Source organism: Tamandua tetradactyla, chromosome 16 (genome assembly GCF_023851605.1).
Source record: "Tamandua tetradactyla isolate mTamTet1 chromosome 16, mTamTet1.pri, whole genome shotgun sequence".
NCBI classification, from domain to species: domain Eukaryota; kingdom Metazoa; phylum Chordata; class Mammalia; order Pilosa; family Myrmecophagidae; genus Tamandua; species Tamandua tetradactyla.
Window position 1 is genome coordinate 60,104,747 of NC_135342.1, and position 21,198 is coordinate 60,125,944.

General features: G+C 45.2%; 1 protein-coding gene across 4 annotated transcripts in view; it reads right to left on the minus strand.

The window, feature by feature from the left end:
- TK2 (thymidine kinase 2) overlaps window positions 1–21,198 on the minus strand; it is a 42,244-nt gene that overhangs the window by 5,010 nt on the left and 16,036 nt on the right. For all 4 annotated transcript variants that reach the window (XM_077132634.1, XM_077132635.1, XM_077132632.1 and 1 more), the window contains exons 3-6: window positions 17,465–17,539; window positions 15,527–15,580; window positions 13,011–13,100; window positions 9,755–9,828 (exon numbers count right to left, since the gene is read on the minus strand). In XM_077132634.1, the coding sequence (XP_076988749.1) occupies window positions 9,755–9,828; window positions 13,011–13,100; window positions 15,527–15,580; window positions 17,465–17,539 (293 nt within the window). The remainder of the gene's footprint in view (window positions 1–9,754; window positions 9,829–13,010; window positions 13,101–15,526; window positions 15,581–17,464; window positions 17,540–21,198) is intronic.

Genomic DNA, 21,198 nt, shown 5'->3' on the forward strand with positions numbered 1-21,198 from the left:
CAGCATGGGCAGATGAAAGAATTCCTTAGGGATCTGAACTCCAAGCAGAGAAGGGGACTTGAAAGCTTATTCCCTGAGAACAGGTGCCCAGGTTGGGAGATGGAGAAGCAGCCACGCAGGCCCCAGACAGAGATCGTGGCACAGAGCCCACTGCAGAGTTGGAGCAAAGCCTGTGCTGATGGCTGCAGACCCTGCCAGGGGCACACAGGTGCACCTGGAGAGGTGTGCTACAAAGAGTCGGGATAAAGGCCTCAGGACAAGGCACTGTCACTGTCTAAAGACAAGTGCCTTCTGCATGCCCGAGAAAGGGCCATGGAGCTGAGCCAGGGACACCCAGGCCTCTCAGTTTGCTGTCCCGTGCTTTGTCTTTCCATCTGGGATGCAGCCTCTTTGCCTTTATTACAGCCCTAAATGAGTATTAAACAAACAAACAAAAGGCTCCCAGGCTCCCCACCGCCTTCAGGATCATGACCAAACCTTCCCTCATGAGCAGCCCTCCCCTGCTTCTTTTGGGTTTGAAGGCTGCTGCCTCCCAGGCAGACGGGCAATCGCCAGGTCCACAAAGCCCTCCCATGGCACCTGTACCAGCTGAGGATGGGTGGGAAGGGCAGGCGGTGCCACCTCCACCAGCTTCTTCCACAAGCTCCAGAGAAAAGAAAGAGAAAACAAGAGGAGAACGAGGCTTTACAGCCACTGTTCAGCATCTCTTTTCTGAAACCTCAGGCAGAAGAGCTGAGGGGCTCCTAAGTGCCAGGCCCTCAGTCAGGCAACATGTGGCTCCTTTCATCCTTCTAGCATAGCCAGGAGGCAGGGGGGACCATGCACACTTTACAAACGGGGAAACTGAGGCTCGGCTTTCAGCATAGTAGGAAATCGAGGCAGCTTTCCTGATGTCACTAGCCTAGGAAAAGCCAGAATCAGGACTAGGTCAAGGAAGGGTCCTTCAGATTCCAAATCTAAGGCTTAAAACATATTCTTGAAGACAAGCAATGAATTGGCATAAATGTTTGTGATAAACATGGCAGCCAAAGAGAGAGTAACTTTAACACAGAAAACGCAAACCTGATGAGGAAAACACCACCTATCTCAATGTTTACAGGCAAATCACAAAAAAAAGACTAAATGAGGTCTGAAAAAAATAAAATGCTTAGTCTCTCCGGTACTCAAAGACATGCTAATTAGAACAGAAGCTGTAATACTTCGCCTATTAGGTTGTTATATTTTTACTTTTACTTTAGCTTTCTGCTTTTAAAGACTTTCATACTTATAGGACAGTGGTAAAAATAATACAAAATCCACAGAGCTAACTGTATCCCATCCCCTAAATACCCAGATTCACTAATTTTAACATTTTTCCATATTTGCTGGATCATTCTATCACTCCACCTATATATTCATCTCTGTCTTTTTATCAATCCATTTTCAGAATAGTTGTACATATCAAGCTCCCTGAACACTTAATACTTCCATGTACATTTCCAAAGAACAAGGATATTCATTTATATAACTTCTTTAAGTACAGTTCTCAAGCTCAAAAAATTTAACATTGATACATAGCTTACAGGTTATATTCCTATTTTTACATACGTCTCAATAATGGCAATAGGAACCTTCTCTCCTCCCTTGTTAGATCCCATCCAGGACCATGTACTGCCTTTACTGTGGGAACCTACATACAACATCAATCTTCCCATCAAACTCTTCCCAAGCACACACTCAGAGGGATTAACCCATCTACCATATGTGGTCCCGTCATCACCTTCCCCTACTGAAACTGTCCCCCTCCTCAAACAGAAACCCTACACACTTCTGCATTAACTTCCCATTTCCCTACCTCCCACCCTGGCAGCATATGCTCTAATTTCTGTCTCTATGAGCTTCCATATTCTCCAATATTTTTGTTGTAGTTAATATGGAGCTTAAATTTAACCTCCTAAATCTGTAACACTGTTGTTCGGTTTGATACCAACTGAACTTCAACACCATACACACTTTATGTTCCTGTACCCCTCTGTTCCCCTACTTTATGGGTTCTCGTCACAAATTACATATTTATACATCATAAGTAAAAAACCATTGATCTATCATTATATTTTATGTATTTGCCTTTTAAATCCTGTAGGAAGTAAAAGATAAGTATTTTAACCAACTCCCATGTTGATGAGAATGTGAGGACAATCTGATAACCTGCTGGTGTTGGTGAAAATAAAAACAGACATAATCTTTCTGGAAGGCATTTGGGTAATATATAGCAAAAAAAAAAAAAAAAAGGACTAAAACTGTGCAAACCAATATCATTTCTAGGAATTTATTTTGCAAAAAGAATCATGGATGCCCACCGTAGCACTGTTTCAATAATGAAAAATTAATTATTGGAACACACATATAACAGTAAACCAAGCAATAACTGAAAGAGGATGTTGTAAAATAATATTTAATGATGGAGAAAATATTCATAATCTAGCATTTAAAGACAACAGTAGGATATAAAGCTATGTGTACAGTATGACCCATCCATATTTTTTTAACTATTCAGCCACACATTTTAAAAAAATGACTAGAAAGAAAACTACCAAAACATCAACAGTGCTATTCTCTGGGAGTATAGGTCTATGGGAGAATTTTATTTTTATTTTTAACTTTATACCTTTTGTATTTTTCAAAATTTGATACCACTTTAAATATTTAAATAAGTACCTAAAAAGAAAAGAGGAGGAGGAAAGAAAGAAATCAAGAAAAGGGAGAAGGAAAAGAGTGTGAAAAAAGACACCTGATACCTATCCCTGGCTACTGCAAGGAATGACACCAAGGGATGCCACTTCCTGATGCCACACGCCAGACACTTACCCCTCCCCTGGTCAGCAGCTGAGAAGTGTGGAACTGCCACAGCCATTTTGTCACCATGTAGGAGGCAAATTTAAGACATGAATAAGAACCAGAGGAAGAAATACAGAGAAAAGGGCCAGAGCCAGCGAACCAACTAACAACCTCATTGCTCAGGCTATGCTGAGCTGCGTCTCAGTAAATTGCAGCCAAGGGTAGTCAGTTGATACTTAAAACAACAAACCACTGTCTCTTGGCATGTTTTCCTTGTCTGGGAAAAGAAGCCCCAGAATAAAACTAATCTAAGGAATACGGATTTGCAAAAAGGAAGCTGCTAATCAGGACTTTCCCTTCCCCACCAAACACCCAGCAACAGAATAGACTCACAAAGCAGGGGATCTGAACTAGCTAGCTGCCCAAAATAATAATCTCCCAAAGAGAGGCCCCCTGTGGGCAGCCAGCTCAGGGATGGCCTCCCTGAGGGCAGCTCAGTAGGCCAAGACTGCTGGGTAAGAACATGTTAGAAGGTGTTGGAGCTGGGTCTCTGGCTGAGCCGAGTGAGGAAACAGAGCCGGTTTCCCTGCTGAACGATGGTAGGCAGTTGGCTATTTCCCTTCTTGGAACCTGCCCTGCTCCTCCTGTGTTTGTCCCCACCAGCAGCTGCCTTTATTTCCATAGACCACCCCCACCCCAGGATTCATCAATGGTGGACAAAGGGGATCTTGCGGTGCCTTCCCCTTATCTCAGGACGGCAAAACTCGAGATCTAAGGTCTTTATGAATCCCACCATTTTCTGTGGCATGGTGTTTGCTGTCACCTTTGCCCTGAGACCCGAAGAGCCTTCAGTTTGAGCAGTATGGGTTAGGATAGGAATCTCACACTCACATGCTGGTCACCTACTATACATTATTTCCTTTTATTTTCACAAGATCCCCGTGAGCTGACTTTAATCCCATTTTATGGAAGAGGAAAACTGAGGCACAGAGAAGTTAAGCCCCATTCTGTCTGAGCAGGGATTCATGCCTGGTTCTCTATGGCCCTCAAACCCACATGCTTTCCAACACTCACCTTCCCACTTCCTTCAAGTGAGACGACTGCTTTGGGTCATGCTCAGGGTCTCTCTGGCCTAAGCTCAAGGAAAGCCACAGCTCTTGGCCCAAGACCCATGAATCCTCAATTCTGGACAAAGTAAGGGAGGGTCCAAGCTCCACAGCCAGTCAGGAAGGCAGAGGAATCTGCCTATTCTAAATATCAAGTGTTAATCAATGTCCCCAACCACCAGCCCCAGGTGAGTCAGCCTGTCATTTCTCCAGCTGGGCCCCACTCAATCTTTTTACCTCTGTTCTTAGAAAATGGTTTGGACCAGGCAATCTCGAAAAATCTTTGTATTCAGTTATTCAGCCCATGAGGCTCAGGCCACGCATTTGTCTGTGTGGCCTCTTTACCTACAGGAGCCTTTGTCACCACCTTCAGCTTTCCATTTCAGCCCTGTGCCCACACCTCAGAAGTTTTCCTCTTTAAGGAGACCGTGTAAGTGGCACCTTCCTCTTCGGCAATTACACAACCCTCTCAAAGCACTTACATTGTGCCCACGACAAACTCTCAGGATGGAGTGGGCTGGAAAAAGTGGCTCTCTCCCTAGGTGTTTTTGTTTCCTAGGCTTGCTCAAGCAAATACCATGAAATGGGTTGGATTAAACAATGGGAACTTTTTCACACATGGTTGGAGGATGGGAAAAAGTCCAAATCGAGGTGTCATCAAGGTAATACTTTTTTTTCCCAAAGCCTATGACATTCTGGCGCTGGTTGTTGGTGACTGCTGGTCCTTAGCTGGTTACATGGCAAGGCACGTGGTAGCATCTCCTGGTTTTTTTCCCTTTTCTTCCAGGTTCTGTTGATGTCCAGATTCTAGCTGCTCCCTCCGGCTTTCTGATTTTCATTCAGCTTACAAAGGACTCCAGTAATAGGATTAAGACCCACTCTGATTAGTCTGGGTCACACCTTAACTGAGGTAACCTCATCGAAAACCTACAATGGATTCACACCTACAGGAATGGATTAGATTTAAGAACATATTTTTCTTGGGTTTATACAGCTTTAAACCACTAGGTGAGCTCTTCACTTGTTCAATAAGAAGGCCCTTTGAAAAAGTTGGCTTTACAAGATACAGCATTCCAATATTTGAGCTTTTCTGGGAACTGAGCCTGCAACAGCAGACAGCAAATTCATCTTAAATCCATGCTCCCAGAGATTCCAAACCAGGGTTGAGAGCCTCTGAGAAAGAGAAAAAAAATCAAACCCAGCACTGAAATAGCAGCAGTAGCCGTCAACCCCCTGCCTTAAAGGGCTGTCCCCATTGTGGCATACTTTTCTCCTTGCCCTGATGGAGAAATCATAAAATATTGCCAACATGGCTGCCGTGGCTGATGCAAGGCAACACAAAATGGCCTAACCCGCGACAAGCTTTCTTCCCGGAACTGGCGGTGGTTTGCATCAAAAGCTCTAACCTTAAATCTGCCCTCCACCCTAGCAACAATGGTGACCAATCCCAGCCCCACACGTAAATCTGCCCTCCATCCTAGCAACAACGGTGACCAATCCCAGCCTGACACGTAAATCTGCCCTCCACCCTAGCAACAACAGTGACCAATCCCAACCCGACACGTGTCCCTGCATGCTCCAAGCCTATATAAGCCTGTGCACTTCCTCAATAAAGCGGACACCTTCCACTCACCTCTGAGGGTTGTCTCCTGAGTTGTTTCTTCGTGACAGTGTGCTGTGTGCTCTGTGCCTGACTCAGTACGGCTGCTTACCCCCAGCCATCAGCTAACCAACATTGCGCATCCAGGGGAAGAGAAGAAATCCAAGCTCCCAGGCCAGAGCTTAGGCCCCATGCATGCCACCTTCTGGTTACCAGGACCAAGTTGAATTCCTTGCAGGTGGGGACCAAAACAACCTCTTCTAGGTTCAGGCAAAGGTCCCGGCCAAATACAGTTCTATTCTACATTTGGTTTAGGCTCAAAGTGACAATAGGTACTGTGAGAGAGCAGAAAGCCACCAAAATATCTACATTCCTGGTAACATTCCTTTGTGAAAGACATTGCATCGGGAGAAGCTGGCATAAGAGAGCAGACGTGAAGGAGATCCAATGTCCGTCTTTTCCACTCATCCCTTCTTTAGCACTGCTTAAAAACACTTCTTCCACTTGTTTTAATTGGGACACTTTCTCAGCCTTAGAACTATAAACTAGCAACTTATTAAATTCCCCTTTTTAAAAGCCAAAAAAAAAAAAACACTCCTTCCTGTGCTTCAAAAAATAAAACCACTAGCCTTTGACTGCCCCACTCCTAGTCTAGGAAGAGAGCCGGAGACCCTTACAACAAATAGAACATAACAAAACCCCACCAGTCAAAACCTGTAGCAAAAAACGTGCAGGAAAGTGCAGATATAACGCACTGTGCCAAATTTCCACCACGATGGGCACCAGGCCCCAAGAACAACACTTAAAAAGGCACTCTGGCTCTCATGACCGGCAAACACCCAGGTGAGGCCCCAAGGAAACCATAGGGACAAACTCCAGGTACAAAGGGCCACAACGCCGGGACAGAAGGCTCCCTGAAGGCCCTCTGGCTGCCTGCTTCTTCTGAGACCTTAATCCTCCAAGTGAGGTCCCCTGGCCTGCAGGATCACAGCCTTGCATGGGCTTGTAATTAATGCAGCTGCTCAGGCCCCACCCACTGACTGAATTGGAATGTGCACAGCAGGTGCACAGGTGATTGGGGAGCTCATGACAGCAAGAAAGGCCCACTCTAAGACCTGGGTGAAAAAAAGCTGAATTCCAGTTCCTCTTATGGTAAGCATCTCCAAAGGCTCAGTCTGCCACTCCAATAGCCCCTGAAGCCTCTGGCCTTAATTAGAAAAACCTTGATGTCTCTCACCACTTCCTCATTCATTTCTTGCCCAGCATACCTTTTATCCTTGATTGGTTCCCTGCCCAAGAAGGAAGGAGTGCTGGCTTTGTAATCCCAGCTCCAGTCTCAGCTCCAAATAGATGCCAGTCCCAGGGCCCCCTCAAGGGCTAAGAGGGGAGGGTGCATGTGAGAAGGGACCAGTGCTCCTAACCCTGGGGCCCGGCCCTGCCCATCAACCACTTGAGCAAATGCTCCAGTTTCCAAGGGACCCATGTAAATTGGTCCAGCTCACTTTTCAGTGAAATGAAGGGGTTTTTCAGTGCCCCTTCCCCCTCGTTCTCTGCCTCCTGGACTGAACACTCCGGCTATCTGGCAGAGGTCAGGGTACTCCATGGTACTTAGTAAGCATGGCGTTTGTTACAAGATTATCTACTTTCCTCAACAAGTAATGTAAAAAGTATTATTTTTAGATATAAACAGAAGAATTTATTATGGGATCAAATACAAAATCCACAAAATTTCCAGTCTGTTCAGGGACTGGTGGGAAATGGGGAGCCTATAGGGACTGTTGGGAAATGGGGAGGCAGCAGCCTGTGTGAGCTTTCTTTCCTCTGCCTTCAGAGGACTTCAAGGAGAGGGTCTGAGCAGTACTCTCCACCTACCAGCAGCTCAAGGTCACAGAAGGCCTGGCCCTCTGGGCTGCCACAGAACTCCCAAGGCCTCTGGTGAAGCTGAGGCCATGCAATGGCCAACAGCCTGTGGCTTTATCCAGTGATACCAGTGATCTCGTGACTCCAACCAGGTCTTTGGGGGAATTGGTGCTGTCTTGGAGGCTGGGTAAACTTGAAACAATTGGATCCCAGTAGCAGAATTAAGGACTCCGAACATTTTCTCCAAGGTTCACCGCCCCACCTCCCGAGCACAGAGATCCTAACCACAGATGCCAGGCATTCCAGAGGAGTAGGGAGATATGGAGACAAATATATGAAGTTACCAGGACAGAAAGAGAGCTAAATAAATAAAAACTACACTATTTTCCCACACCAACTGCAAAACAGCCCAGGACAAGGTCTACGGCCTCAACCACAGCCAAGGAGATCACAAAATACAGAACCAACCCATCAGAAGTGTTGTGATGAAGGATCTTAGGCGTGGGTTATCACAGCCCATGGACATCAGCTAAACACTGGGAAAAGCAAAGATAAACGTATCCTGGGGAGATTCACCAGGCACTGGGCAGCCTAAAAGTGGTGAATATAGGGAGTGAACTGGCGAATTTCACAGAGACGAAAATGGACAAGGGCATATAGAGGGTCACAAGGTCTCAATTAGACAGCTGGTCCAAAGGTTCTTCAGGTAGGATGATGGGGAGATATAGAAAATGGGTTTAGAAAAGTGGTCATGCTCACAAAGAGAGCAAACCCCAGGGTCAGGATGGAGTCCACCTAATCCCAAACTCCTTTCCCTGCCCTTGACCTCTGGACAGTCCATCCTAGGTTACCTTCTTCAAAAAGAGCCACTGGTTACCACAAAAAAACCTGATGTGGCATCAGCAGTGCTGTATGCTGGAAGGGCAAGCCAGAGTCCACAAGGAAATCTTGAGCTCAGAGGACAAAGTGCAGTCAGAACTTGCCTGAGCTGCCCACCCCTGAGCCCACAGCCTTGGGCCTGATGCTCAAGAGCAGATTTGAGGCAGAGGTTTCCATTCCTGGGGCCATACACAGGCTCTAGGGCACAATCCATGGCCCATGGTAGAAGCCCATCAAAGGAGGTGGTATGGACCAGCTGATCAGAGAACTGAAGTCCAAAGAACAACTGCAGGACCTGCCTCCAACCTCAGTTAACAAGTATCTGGTATCTACCACATGCCCGTTCTGTGCTGGATCTGAGCTGGGCAAGTAAACCAGACTCACTCCCTGCCCTCAGGGAGTTAATGATCCAGCTGGGGAGAATGAGCAATAAACAATTAAATCAACATGTATGAACTGAACCACACAAGACTGCCATGTTTCTAGATCAAAACTGGTCAGATATCAACAATTTCATATGCTTTAGACTAATAAGAAGTTGTCTTAAAGATTATAAGAAAAGTAAGTAATGAAGAATAACCAGGGGACTCAATCTATCCAGATGGGGTGATTAGAGAGGGTGGGAGAGGACAACACTTCAGAAGACAGCTGCAGATGAGAGAAGCCAGCTTGCAAAGACTGGCAGGAAGCACATTCTACCTACAAGGCCAACTCTATGAGGAGTGACAGCAGTACCCTAAAGCTCAGAACAGAAATAAGTAGTGATATTGGGAGAGGTGGCAAGGAGAGGGGGAACCAGACAGACAGCTACCAAGAAGGGAAGGAGTGAGGAAGAAGCAGAAGCTTCAGACCCAGCAGCAACCCATTTCCCCCAAGTACCCTAAAACTCAGCAGTCAATTGAGCACTGAAGTGGAGGTCCCCACACCTCTGCTATCTTGGCAATGATAGGTCACCAGAAGCAGAGGGCAGAGTATGCTCCCCAGAGGGCAAAAGGCAGTTTTGAGTCAAAACTGCAACAAATAGTACATACTCCAATTTTTCATCCTTTGCAATTCGCCATTTAACTTGAGGGCTTCCTACCTCTGACTCTGGGCTCATGCACTTCCATTCATGCTTTTGCCCTCTGCCGTCACCATGAGCACTGAATGCCCAGGCTAGCTAGCTGGTTCCAGAGGGATAAGCAGAGGCAAGAGGAATAGAGATGAGTCATACCAGCCAAGGCCACCCAAGACCAGCCAACCCCCAGACCTGCCATCAGGCCCAGTCAAGGTTAGCAGAGCTGCCTGGACATCCACCCTACATGCAGGAGGAATAAACACAGGTAGCTGCCTGTTACCAAGGTTATATGATTGTCACACAGCATTACTGTGGCAATAGATAACTAAAACAATATTGTACATACTCAAAATCTGTCAGTTGATTGAATAAGCTCCAATTTCACTTCTAAAAATTAACAGTTCCATAAATTATCAATTATACAAACCACAGTACCTTCTATACAGGTTTTCTACAAAAATGTATCTTGCGCTATGTATCGACCTCTCCATCAATCGTACAGGCGATGTCTAGAGGAAAACAAAAAGTGATTTACTAACTCAGGGAAAGAGGAGCTGGCCAGGAAGCCTTGATAAATGCCTGTTACTCCCCCTGCCTGAGTTCTTTGCTGAATACAAGAATTGAGAGGAGGCAGGGAGGGAAAGGCGGGCACCAGAAAAGAACCACTATGTCAGAGCGTCTGACCTGATGCTTGGCCGTGTTCCTCCCTCTGATGTGGGCCATGCCCATACCCTGGAGCTAAGCAGACAGCACAGCAATGCCAGGACTGAGGCTCAACTGAAGTGCTGCTAAAACTGCCAAGTTCTGCCAGAGGCAAGTGTGAGGATTATTATGGACCTAAATGTCTGTATGGTGAATTTGCTTAAATGGGGTGGGGAGTGGGGGGGGTGGTTTTGTATGCCTCAGCCTGAGCCTGGAGAGGGCAAGGTTCTGGGGACTCGGCCCCTGAGGCCTGAGGGTCTGGCTTTCTGGAACCCCACAGGATGCTAGACCTGTCAACTTCACTGCCTCCCCACAGGCCGGAGCGGAGATCACTGCAGCCCTTCAGAAAGTGGGAAGGACTGTACCAGGAGGGACCATGATGGGGCTGACAATGCCCCTCTATTCCAGGGTGCTCACGCCCTCCATGGATGAGCAGTCCCTTGTCCACACGTTCCTTTGGGGAGCAGGAGGGGCTCTCATCCTTGACTCCAAATGCCAAACACTGCTCTCTTTACAGTCAGCAGCAACCCATGGCACCCATTGGGGCTTGGGCCAGCAATCAGGAACAGGTTCAAAATTATAACCCAGGAATTTCCCAACTCTCTCCCTGCTTGTCTATCTGTCCACTTGCCCTTTGTTCATCCATCTTCCTTTCCACTTTTCCATCCTCTCTGTACTTACGCTTGACCATCTTTTGCTAGTTCTCCACTCATCTATTGCTCTCTTTCTGCTCACCTTTCTCAATCTGTCCATATCTCTCTCCTACCTGGTAGATTTCCTTAAATGGAAGAACACACTTTAATCCTATCTTAAGTAGCCTTTAAGACATATTAGAAACAATTTAGGGTTGCAATTCTGTGCCCACTCAAGAAAAGCAGGGTAGACAAAGGGGGAAAGCACCAATTTCAGATACAGGTCACAGGTGACCTGTATCGTTTACTCAGAGATTTGGGAAGGTAGAAATTCATATTTGCCAAAAAGGTTTTGTTCATATCTTTACATTTTTAAAGAACCAAATTCATAGAAGAACCATAGCTATAGTTGCAGGTGCCCACCCAGGCCCTATGATTGTGCCAACATAACTGGTTATAGGCACATCCCACCTCCTTCAAGGAGAGCGTCCCAAGTCCCTTAGGTTGTGCTAGCAGTTTTGAGCTACAGGTATCCATCGGAATCTCCTCGGCCACCCTCTCTCCTATGAGACCTGACCCTATGCATGACCTGCTGACGGAATGGCCCTAAGCAGCAGCGTTTGTGCCCTATATCCTGCCCCGATACCTGACTGGCCCAGGCCTGCAAGTGATTCAAACTGAGCCAATCACAGTGAATAAAGAAGTATTTGCAAAGTCCCCCGGGGGAGCTAGGGAGAAAGGAGGAAATATTCAACTTCTCCATTTGGAGAATTTCTGATATTCTTCCAAGCAGTGGGGACAACCAAACTAACAGGCTAAGCCCTTGATCCTGGGGTTCACCCCTAGGAAACGCATTCCATCAAAAGACAGGTGGAATAATTTTAGCCTACTTGAAATTATGTCTAAGAGTCACCCCCAGAAAACCTCTTTCATTGCTCAGATGTGGCCTCTCTCTCTAAGTGAACTTGGCAGGTGAACTCACTGCCCTCCCCCCAACGTGGGACATGAGTCTCAGGGGTGTAAAGCTCCCTGGCCATGTGGGACAAAACTCCCAGAATTTTCTGGGACCGGCCTCATGGGATTGAGAAAGCCTTCGTGACCAAAAGGGGGAAGAGAGAAATGAGACAAAATAAAGTTTCAGTGGCTGAGAGATTTCTAACAGAGTCAAGAGGTTATTCTTATGCATTATATAGATATCCTTTTTAGTTTATGGTGTATTTATGGCGGCTGGAGGGAAGTACTTGAAACTGTTGAGCTGTGTGTTCCAGTAGCCTTGATTCTTGAAGATGATTGTATAATGATACAACTTTTACAGTGTGACTGTGATTGTCAAAACCTTGTGCCTGATGCTCCTTTTAACCATGGTGTGGACAAATGAGTAAAAATATATGGATAAAAAATAAACAAATAATGGGGGGATAAAGGGTAAAATAAATTGGGTATATTGAAAAACTAGTGGTCAATGAGAGGAAGACAAGGGGAATGGGATGTATGAGTTTTTCCTTTTCTCTTTTTATTTCTTTTTTCTGGAGTGATGCTACTGTTCTAAAAATGATCATGGTGAGGATTGCACAACTATGTGATGATATTGTGAGCCACTGATTGTACTACACGTTTTGTTTTGGATTTTTGGGGGGGGACACATGGTCTGGGAATAGAACCCAGGTCTCTCGCATGGAAGGCGCGCATTCTACCACTGAACCACTCCTGCACCCTGATTGTATTCCACATATGGAATGAATGTGTGTGAAAATTTGTCAGTTAAAAAAAAAAAAAAAGACTGAGCCAATCAGCTTCTTTCACAAATTTGAGCTAACAGCCAGATTCTGCATTAGACAAATGGTTCTGAAACTTTAACGTGGATCAAAATCACCCAAAGGGCTTGATGAAATACAGGTTGCTGAGCCCCATTCCCAGAATTTCTGATTCAGCAGATCTAGGGTAGGGCCAAAGATCTACATTTCTAACAATTTTCCAGATGCTACTGCTGGTGCTAGTCCAGGGGCCACACTTTGGAAAGAACTGAGTTAAGTGGTGTCAAACCCAGAAGTAGGAGAGTCATAAAGACAAGCTCAAAAATGAATGAATGAATAAATAAATAAAACAAAACAGAACAAAAAGACAAGCTCAGAGCAGTCCCATGGTGACCATACTTAGCCAGCTGAGATTGGTGGGTAGAGGCCTTGGAGATTGTCCAAGAGCCCCAGGATGCTTGTAAGACCTTGGTCCCAGAGACAGAGAAGATGATGCCGGCACAGTTGAGCTGCCTCATGAGGTTTCCCTTCCCTGCAACCACATGCCCTTGACTTGTAGACATTTTTTTTTAAGATGGTTAAAACTGTACATCTAAAACATACCTGAGGACGAGTGTGCTGGTCCAGCATGGTAAGCTGCACATACGTCTGCAGCGTGAGGCCCCACCGACAGGCATCATTGTACATCAGACCCTGCAGGTAGGAGCACACAGCACTTTACCTCAAAATGGCACCTGGAGAACCCCAATCTAATTGGTCACTGACAGTCATCTGGTGAAACCTGTGTGGGGCTGGGCTAGGGCAAAGATGGACATAATATGGTTGCAAGGCCCTCAGTACAGGGAAGACAGAAAAACAGACAATGGAGCAATAACAGAAGAGCACAGAAAATAGTGGGCGCTATCTAAAGTCACAGGAAACTTTCATTCAGACATTCATTAAAAGTGCATTAAGTTCCCTGTATCTACTAACAGTCAAAGCGAGCCCATTAAATCTAATCAGTTAAACCTAAATCACTCAGAACCTGCCAGTGGCTTCCCATTGCATTCAAAATGAAATTGAAAGCCCTGACTATGGTCTCCAGGGCTCTAGAGACTCATTTCCACTTTCTTTCTTCTCCGTTTTTATCTGACTCAGTCTGCTTCCAACCACCAGCCTCATCAGTGTTCCCCAAACACGCCAAGCATGATCTCACCTCAGGGCCTTTGCACTTGCAGTTCCTTGTCTGGATGCTCTTCCTGCAGATATCTGCATTGCTCACTCTCTCTTAGCTTAGGTGTCTGCTCAAATGTCACCTTATCAGAGACACCCTGCCCCACTATCCTATCTAAAATAGAAGACACACACACATATACTACCTTCTATCACCTGTACACACAAAACACTTCATGCCCCATGTCCCACTGACTAACAATCTTATTCTACTTTATTATGTATTTTTGCTTATTTTCTCTTGGTGCTAACTAAGGAAACTGCAGTTCTCTGCATTAAGAATTACAGACCTCCTTATCTATGGGTGAAAGAAAATCTCAGAAACGTTAGGAAAACCACCCTCTTGCCCCATGGCTGCAGAAACAGATATCTTTCTGATGAAATGAAGTGATGAATTGAGATTATTTACAAAATATCAATCCTGTTCTTCTGTCCAGAGTGGAAACTTACGTAAAAATACCGGATTTACGGTGTCTGCCCATGCAAAAATAAAAAATTATATATATATATATATCAGATTCAGCTGTACTTTTTATTATAAACTTTGACTGGAAGTGCTATTTGTACCAAGGGTACTCAGACTTCTGAGACTGTTCAGAATGTCTCTTCTGTGACATGTCACCTAAAACCCTACCCCCTGCAGCCCTAGTAGCCTTACTAAATAATCCAGCCCTGGCTCCACCCTGTTTTCTGGAGAATGGAAATGTTTCTGAGGTTTCCCAAAGCAGATGACTGGTGTTCCATTCTTCTACCATATGCACAAAGATGAAATTCCTTTCATGACTCCGGGATTCTTTACTCAAATGAAGACTCTGAGAGTTTGCCTAGTTTATGTAACATCCATTTAGTTGCTTTAGATTTCTTCAATGCCTTTATCACCACCCAATATTTTATACATTTAATTGTCTTCTGCTTCTCACCACTGTAACACTTGAGCCAGGAGAACAGAGGCCTTGTGTTGCTCACCACCACATTCCCAGAGTCTAGAACAGTGTTTGGCACGTATAATAAATACTGACTAAATGAATGAATGAAAAAGTACCACCTATGTGGTAGGCAGTGTGCTATGTTCTGGCAAACAACAGTGAACCAGAAGAGACACCGTTCCTGTCCCTAATGGAATGCAGAGTCTACTGAACCATACGAGGAGATGCCACCTGTGACACTAAAGATGAGGGGGCAGCACAGGTTTCACAGTCTACCATTCAAACCCAGATGTGTCATTTTCCAGCTGTGCGACCCTGGGCAACTCATCTGAGCTGCAGTCTCCTCACATGAAAATGAGACTGTTACCTACATCATGGAGTGGGAACCCAGAATCCACATCCCATTCTTAAGTTCCATCTTGGAACACTCAGACTGCACCCATCTCTCAAGCACCCAGAGCAGAGTCACCAAAACAGAGAATGGAGAGGAAGGGACACAGGCACACTGTAGTCCCTGCTTGCTAAATCCACTCTTGGAGAAGCAGATAGGTAGCTGCATGGTGAGCCCAAGGGAGTCCCCATCCCGTGGACTTAACCAAGTGCAACCCAAATCAGGTGTTTACTATGGAATATGATTACTTGGAGATAGGTCTGGCTAGGCATGAGGAGACCTGGGTTCTGATGGGTTTCTTCTAGGAGAGGGTAGGGGTGTAATGAGCAGCAGGAGATGGAAACTGGGTAGCTCAAACCAGCCATTCAGAATAACAGAGGGCAGGTCATGGGACACTGTGCATGCCCACTCAGGCTTCAGAGATCCTTCATCTCATAACACCAATAGCTGTCATTTTCTACTTGTTCCCACTCTCCTCCTCTGTCTCGGCTAAGAGTAAGGAAAGTGCCTGTGCAGGATACTGGTTCAGCACCCCATTCCCAGCGTTTTGAGGGGAAGCTGGTGGTTCATGAAGGAAACAACCCACTCACCAGAGGATTATGGCCACGGACATTTCTCCACTTGGGCACAGGCTCTGCCAATACCTAGAAGGGAAGAAAAAAATCAGAAAGCTGCCATTCCTCAGTTCTAAGCTCTGTGAAAGTGTGCAAGTATCAAGAAAAGGAGAGGGAGAGGAAGAAAGGGAGGGATGGAAGAAGAGAGAATCAAGATTTTGGCACCTAGGGTGGGCGAAACTGGCTGAGCAACCCCCTCTTTGAGGCTGCAACTCCATCTAGGCATGGTATCCTCATGTAACTTCCAGAAATGACCTAAGAACAACTCTACCCATCCCTGTATCCATGCATAAGCACATCCCACCTCTCTGGCTACCCTGGGAGCTCCCCAAGGGCAAGACTGGCTCTCTCAATCCTTTCTCCACATGCTCCATCCCCGCCCTTACTGCCCCACCACATTGGGTGGGCAGGGAGGTAGGAGGAACCTGGAGGGAAGCTATACAGACCTGGGCTTGAAACCCAGCTTCACCACTTGGGAGCTCTTCTGTGACCTCAGCAGGTCACTGGGCCTCAGTTTTCTCCCACTGATCTACACACTGGGCACATACAGCTAACAGCCCATTTTTTTTGTACTCTCCCTATCTCACTAGTTTGAGAGGTATTCTCTCCCACTGGTCCAACTCGTTTATGTCTTTTAGAGGACTGCCAACTTTTCCAACATCCTGTATCTCCTGAGACATGGATCTGACTCTGTTAGGCATTTCTAGAACCTCCATCTGTGGGCAGGACAGGGCTAAACTCTCAGATCTGAGACGCTTCACCTCCCCTAATCCCAGCTGGTGCAAGAACCTTTCTAGGTATGCAGGTGTATGCTGTGAAGGATTTAAATGGTGCGCTTGAGGACAAGATTTTTAGAGTAGTTGGATCCATCTGGGGACCTACAGATTGTACACAAGCAGGTGCCAAAAAACAAAGCATGAGGCCTCTGAAGAGTACCCATTCCTACCTTTCACACCTCTGTACCTTTGCTTATGCTGTTCCTTCTGCCCAACCTGCCTCCCTTACCACACATCACATCAACTTTCATTGCATAGAAAACTCCTATGCATCCTTCAAAATCCAGTGTGAATAGCCCCTCTGTGAACAGTTCTCTGTCCTTCCAAACCCCATTCTTCGTCTAGGAGGGGGAGGGGGGGAAGAAGATAACCAGATGACTACAAAGGAATGGAAATTTTAGGATCTATAGTGACAAAAGAAAAAGTCATGAACAGAAAAAATAAGACCACTCAAATCTAGAACAAGGATGAAGGGCCAAGGTTGTAGGGTAGAGATGTTTCTTAAGTATCTGTTTATTCAATCACTGTTTAAAATGCTAGAAATCACGTTAATTGGCTTATGCATAGCAATACTACCCTGTTTGGACAGTGATATCTCAAATGTAACATTGTAGCATTCTAGCTGTGCTCAGTGATTCTGACCCTTCTTTCTTATTTCATAGATTCTCTTTCTGACTAGACTGTGGGGAGGGCTGGACCCTCCCTGTCCAATACAATGTCCATGAGCCTCCAGTGGCTTTTAAGAATTTGAAATGTGACTGGTCCAAATTGAGAAATGCTCTAAGTGTAAAATACACACCAGATTTCAAAGACTTAGTATGAGCTCACATTGTCAAAAAAAAAGATTTAGTATGAAAAACACAATGCAAATAGCAAATTGATACTTTTTATATTAATGACATGTTGAAAGGATCATATATTTAGATATACTGGGTTAAATAAAATTCATTACTAAAATTAATTTCACCTGCTATTTTTTACTTTTCTTTATGGAGCTAGTAGGTACATTTTAATTATATATGTGGCTGGCATTTGTCGCTGGCATTATATTTCCATTGAACCGGGCTGGTCTACACCCTTTATAAATTATTCCCTGAGGCTTTCTCAGGTTCCTTGGACCCTGATATGGAGGCCATACCTCGATGTCTGTTGCATTGGCGAAGAACTCTAGGCATGTCGTCTTCCCACTTGCAATATTGCCCTCAACACAGATCTGGCAAAAGAAAGATGTATGTCAGAACCAGAAATGAAGCATCTGGGGGGACATCAGAGCTGATTTCTATAGAAGGGCTCAGGTGACTAGCACAATCGGTTCAACCCAAACTTCAACGTGTAAATCAAAAACCCTCCTCAGGAAAACCCAATCTCCTGTTGTTAATAATAAGGAAACAGACTCTCCTGCTCAGCTGCGGTCTAAAGGCCCAATGTTGACGGACCCCAAGCCAGTCCCCTGCAGACCAACCCTCTTTGTCAGCTCCCAGAGCATGCACAGGTTGCCCAACCACCAGCACATCATCCTTCCCTAGCTCAACCCCCAGAGTGTTAGGTTTTAGACACAAGTCCTGCCTCCCCAGCCAGGGCCTAAGGCACTGAGTTAGGAAGCATGTGTATGATATCTAGTACCTAACTCACTGTGTGAATAAAGGCCGCAGTCATTAGTTAAAAAGGTATAAGGAAAGGGGAGGAGAAAAAAGAGCAAGGACTTGGGTGAGCAGCTTATTCTCAACCAGACCATGAGACAGGTAACATATACCATTACTGCATTTAATCTCGCCACAACCTTTTTCACAGAAGAAAAACTTGATAATAAATAAATTGATAATAAAGCAGGGAGTGCAAATTGAACCTCATGCTGACTGCACCTGGGGGACAGGGGCTGTGGCACCAGTGGCACGGACAGGTGCACTGACACCCATCTGGGGTCAATCTATACCAAGGAGCCCCTACAAATAACTCATTGTAGGGGAAGGAAGCATTCTTGGCAGAGGCGCTCAGCCTTGGCCACGTATTAGAATCAACTGGGAGCTTTTCAAAGTTTCTACACAGAGGCCACAACCCAGACCAATTACACCAATCTCTGAGGGTGGGACTCAGGGGTCAGTAACCTTTAAAGCCCTCCAGGTGATTCTGGTGTACAAGTAAGGCTGAACACCACTGGTCTACAGCAGGGATTCTCAATGTGTAGTCCAAGGCACCCTGCTTCAGATCACCAGAGGAGCTTGTTAAGCATGAGAATCCAGGTACTTCCAGACCCTTAGAATAAGACTCTGGGCTGGGTCCCCCAAACCTGCTGCCCAGAGACTCTGACAAGGCTCTGCTCAGCCATGGACTACCAGGTGACACAGGCCAAGTGACTCTGGCTCCAACAAATCATGGGGCAGTTCTACAGTCCTAAGAAGACAAACTGGCCCTTGAGAACACACCGAGAAGTACCAGTCCTGCTACACAATGGCTGTTCCTTTACATGCAGGCTGGAGGCATCCAGAGATAAGTGACCCATTTAGTAGGTAGCCTGCCCAAAGCACCAGACCTGGCAGAGGACAGAGCTGGAATTCACACCCAGACCTGGCATTTTCTTTCTCATAACTCCCACAAGGAGTCTCAATCACACTAGAGTAAAACACTAGCTAAGACACTGGGTCACAGTGAGCTGGTCTCGCCTCACGTCGCCCAACCCATGTCAGTCTGTGTGAAGGCCTGCTCCCACCTGATCCTACTTGGTATCCCACAGAGCCTGACAAACAGGCTCGGGTCCCTGCCTGCGCTCTCCTTTAGAACCCCCAATTACAAAATGAACCCAAGGGAGGCATGAAAGGGTACAGAGATACCCCATAGGGTGCTAATGGATATCGTTTTTTGTCGTTCTTCAAAGGAACAACTTTTTCCTCTTCCTAGATATTTAAAAAGAGCTCAATCTAGACATTTTACAGACACTCTTTCCTATTCATTGCAAGGACTTAAAATGTTCTTTTAAAAAATATTACCAGAGTGCATGCTTATTGAAGAAAATAGAGAAAATGATAAGGTGAATATATTGCCCATAATCCCATCACTGAGAATAAGCATTACTTTTTAGCATATTTCATGCAAATATAATTTACACATTTCTCATCTTTGAGAGTCAACTGTTCGTTGAAGGTCTATTATGTACTCGGGGTGTCTAATGTGTGTTCAGCACCCCATAGGAAAGGAACAGGCAATTATAAGAAAAGAGGATGTTCGCATGCTGTGGAGCCCACAACCAGCTGGGATCCAGCAATCAGTGGCTGTGCCAAAATTTACCGCCACTTCCCTGAGCTATTGGGGCTTGTTTCCAGTTTCCTGGGATTGTAGCTAACACTGTGGTGAACCAGATACCCTTATTTTTAAGTGGCATTTAATCTTTATTGAAAATAGAAATTAAACTTTCCCATTGCAGGAAATACAGAGAACTAAAAGAAGAAAATGGGGTGCACTGGTAGTTTAGTGGTTAGAATGCCCACCTTCCATGCAGGAGAGCGGGGTTCAATTCCCAGACCACGCACCAAAAAAAAAAAAAGAAAAGAGGAAAATAAAAATCGCTCAATCCCAGAGAAAATTTTCATTTAGCCGTTTACTCAGAACCAAGCCTTCTAGCAGCCAACGGGACAGGACTCCAAAATTCCCAGCAGACTAGTCAAAATAGATATGATTCTATTAAAGAGACTGAGAAATAGGGAATAACAAGGAAACTTGCCCAAATGTCCACAACTGGTGAATAGATAAAGTGTGGCATGTCCATACAATGGAATATTATTCTGCAATAAAAAGTACATAAGACACAACGTAGATGAGTCTCAAAAATATTAGGCTGCTCAGTGAAAGAAGAGAATCACAAAAGACCACCTGTTATATATTTCTTTGTAAGAAATGTCCAGAAAAGGCAAATCTGTAAAGATAAGGAAATAGATTAGCGTTTGCCTGGGGCTAAGGGAGTGGCTGCAAATGGGTACAGGGTTTCTTTATACAGAGTGATGGAAATGTTTTAAAATTTGATTGTGGTGATGTACAATTCTGTAAATTTCCTAAAAATCACTGAATTACACAATTAAAATGGATGAACTTTATAGTTTTATACAATTTATCAATTATACCACAATAAAGCTGTTTTTTAAAGGAATTCTGTTCACTTACATTTAATATTCAGTGAACTAAAGACTCTCCAGGCCCCTACTCTCATCTCAACTCCACCCCCAAACCCACCCACTTTCTCTCATATAGACCCATTGTCAACATTCCCATAACTTTTCCTAATCCAGAATCTCTACATTATTAACAGTTTGTCATATTTCTTTCCTGCCTTTTACCCAAGGATAGTTTATTATTTTCATTTGGAACACACTTTATATATGTGTATCTATTTTTTTTTCTATCTTTCACAGTGGTCAATTTTTTAATATATTGTAAAATTGTGCAATGCACCCAATTTTTTACTAGTAGATATAATGGAAAAGCAGAACAGTCTCTAACCTGACCCAGCCAGGCCCACTCCTCCCTCATGGTCCACCACCATCTCTGCTGTGTAAGGTCGCTCACCCTCAGACCCTCCCCAGCTGCCTCTCTGGGGACTGGCCCCCACCCCCAGGCTTGCAGTTCCTTCTGCTTCCAACATTCCTACCTCACTCCCTCCTCCATCTGCCCATCTCTCAGGAGTCCTCAAGGTGCCCCTCAGGTAAGGATCTCTGGAATCCATCCCACACAGACACTATCTCCCTCTTCGGGCCCTTTCCCCTACATGTTCTCACAGTCCTCAGACTCCATTGTCCTACTTACTGTCACCTTTCCCAACAGATTACAGGCTCCTTAAAAACAAGATATAATTAAGAATGGATATAGTTAAGAAAAGCCCTAGCC